Source organism: Xenopus laevis, chromosome 8L, assembly GCF_017654675.1.
Source record: "Xenopus laevis strain J_2021 chromosome 8L, Xenopus_laevis_v10.1, whole genome shotgun sequence".
Classification (NCBI taxonomy): domain Eukaryota; kingdom Metazoa; phylum Chordata; class Amphibia; order Anura; family Pipidae; genus Xenopus; species Xenopus laevis.
Window position 1 is genome coordinate 120616396 of NC_054385.1, and position 1627 is coordinate 120618022.

At 38.2% G+C, this 1627-nt stretch overlaps 1 protein-coding gene across 1 annotated transcript; it reads right to left on the bottom strand.

Annotated features, from left to right (window-relative positions):
- Nucleotides 1-398: 398 nt before the first annotated feature.
- On the bottom strand, nucleotides 399-1337 carry LOC108699104 (olfactory receptor 5AS1). The gene has a single exon (XM_018230963.1). It carries the CDS (start codon nucleotides 1335-1337, stop codon nucleotides 399-401), a length of 939 nt encoding a protein of 312 aa, XP_018086452.1.
- Between the last annotated feature and the right edge of the window lie 290 nt (nucleotides 1338-1627).

Below are 1627 nucleotides of genomic sequence, written 5' to 3' on the forward strand. Positions count from 1 at the left end.
CCCATAATTGCCATAATCAAATGCTATAAATTGTATTAGAAGCATATTTAGAAGTTGTTGGAAATCATTTATTGACCACTGTATTTCTCAAATTTTGGTTGTAAAAAAAATCCTCCGCCAAATGATTTCAAAAATAATTACACACACAAAGTATATGCCCATATACTTTACTTATATTTAGCAACATTTAAATATCATGTACATTACACATACCCAGTCCACTTCATTATATATGTTCTCCGAGATTCTTTGGGAACTTGGGAAACAATTGTCTTTCCTTTCCTGCACCCCAGTCACTGAACTGGTGTAAAAACAAGAGTGCCACAGTACTTTCTTCACTTCTATCAGCCATTTTAATCTAGTGTTGGATTTAAACTGTGGGTTTGAAGACATGTTCTTTAAGACTTCTCAGAAACTCTGAGTTTATTCATTTCTTTTCTTATGGTGCCTTTGACATCTTTATTTCTTATGCTGTAAATGATAGGGTTCAACATTGGGATCACAGCAGAATAAATAATAGATACTGATTTGTCTAAGTCTGAATATGTAGAGTGAGGGCTCATGTACATGAACAAGATGGTGCCAAAGAACAGAGAGACGACTGTGAGATGGGATGTGCAGGTGGACAAGGACTTTTTTCTTCCTTCAGTAGAACGGATCTTTAGGATAGTGGAGATAATCTTTACATATGAAAAGAGAGTCAAAAGGAAAGAGCACATGGCAATGAAACTGGCTGTGCTGTACATGGCTACCAGATTGGGCCAAGTATCTCTGCAAGAGAGACGGAAGAAAGGTGGCATCTCACAGAAAAGATGGTTAACAAGAGATGTACAAAAAGGCAGTTGAAAGGTAAAAAAGACATGGATGAATGCACTGATAAAGGCTAACGTCCATGATCCAGAAGCCATACAAATACAGAATTTCTTGTTCATAACTTTGTTGTAGTGCAATGGTTGACATATGGCTACATATCTATCATAGGCCATGACAGCTAGAATGAAACACTCCGTCCCTTCTAAAGATAAATGGAAGAACATCTGCAATGCACAATCTAAGAGTGAGACACTTCTATCCTGTGATAAGGTGTTTATTATTATTCTGGGTACTACGGTGGAAGATAAGCAAATGTCAATCATTGAGAGGTTGCTCAGGAAATAGTACATGGGTGTCTGCAGCTGCTCATTGATCCTCACTACAATGATAAGCAGGGAGTTTCCTGACAGTGTGGTTATATAAATTAAAACAAATAGGATCCCACATAATGATTGTAGGTATGGGATACTGGTGAAGCCAAGAAGGATAAATCTCTTTGGTGAGGTTCGCGTTGAGTTCTCCATATCACATAGCAAAATTTAGCTGAAAGGATATAAAATATAGATAAGATGTCAAATATTAAAGTTGTTGTGCTAACCCTAACTAGCCCTCAGACTGGGCCCCTTTAGTTCATAACAAGGTTACAGATATATAGAAACATTGGGGTAACAGTCACCCTGCTATAGTTCCAGGGGTACCCAGGGCACAAATAAGCACTCACCCCAAATCTCCCCCTAACTGGCCTTCAGATTGGGCCCCCTTAGCTCATAACAAGGTTACAGATATATAGAAACATTGGGGTAACAGTCACCCT

Coding starts and splice junctions, on each gene's coding strand:
- LOC108699104 (XM_018230963.1), bottom strand. CDS start 1,337: ATGGAGAACTCAACGCGAACCTCACCAAAGAGATTTATCCTTCTTGGC.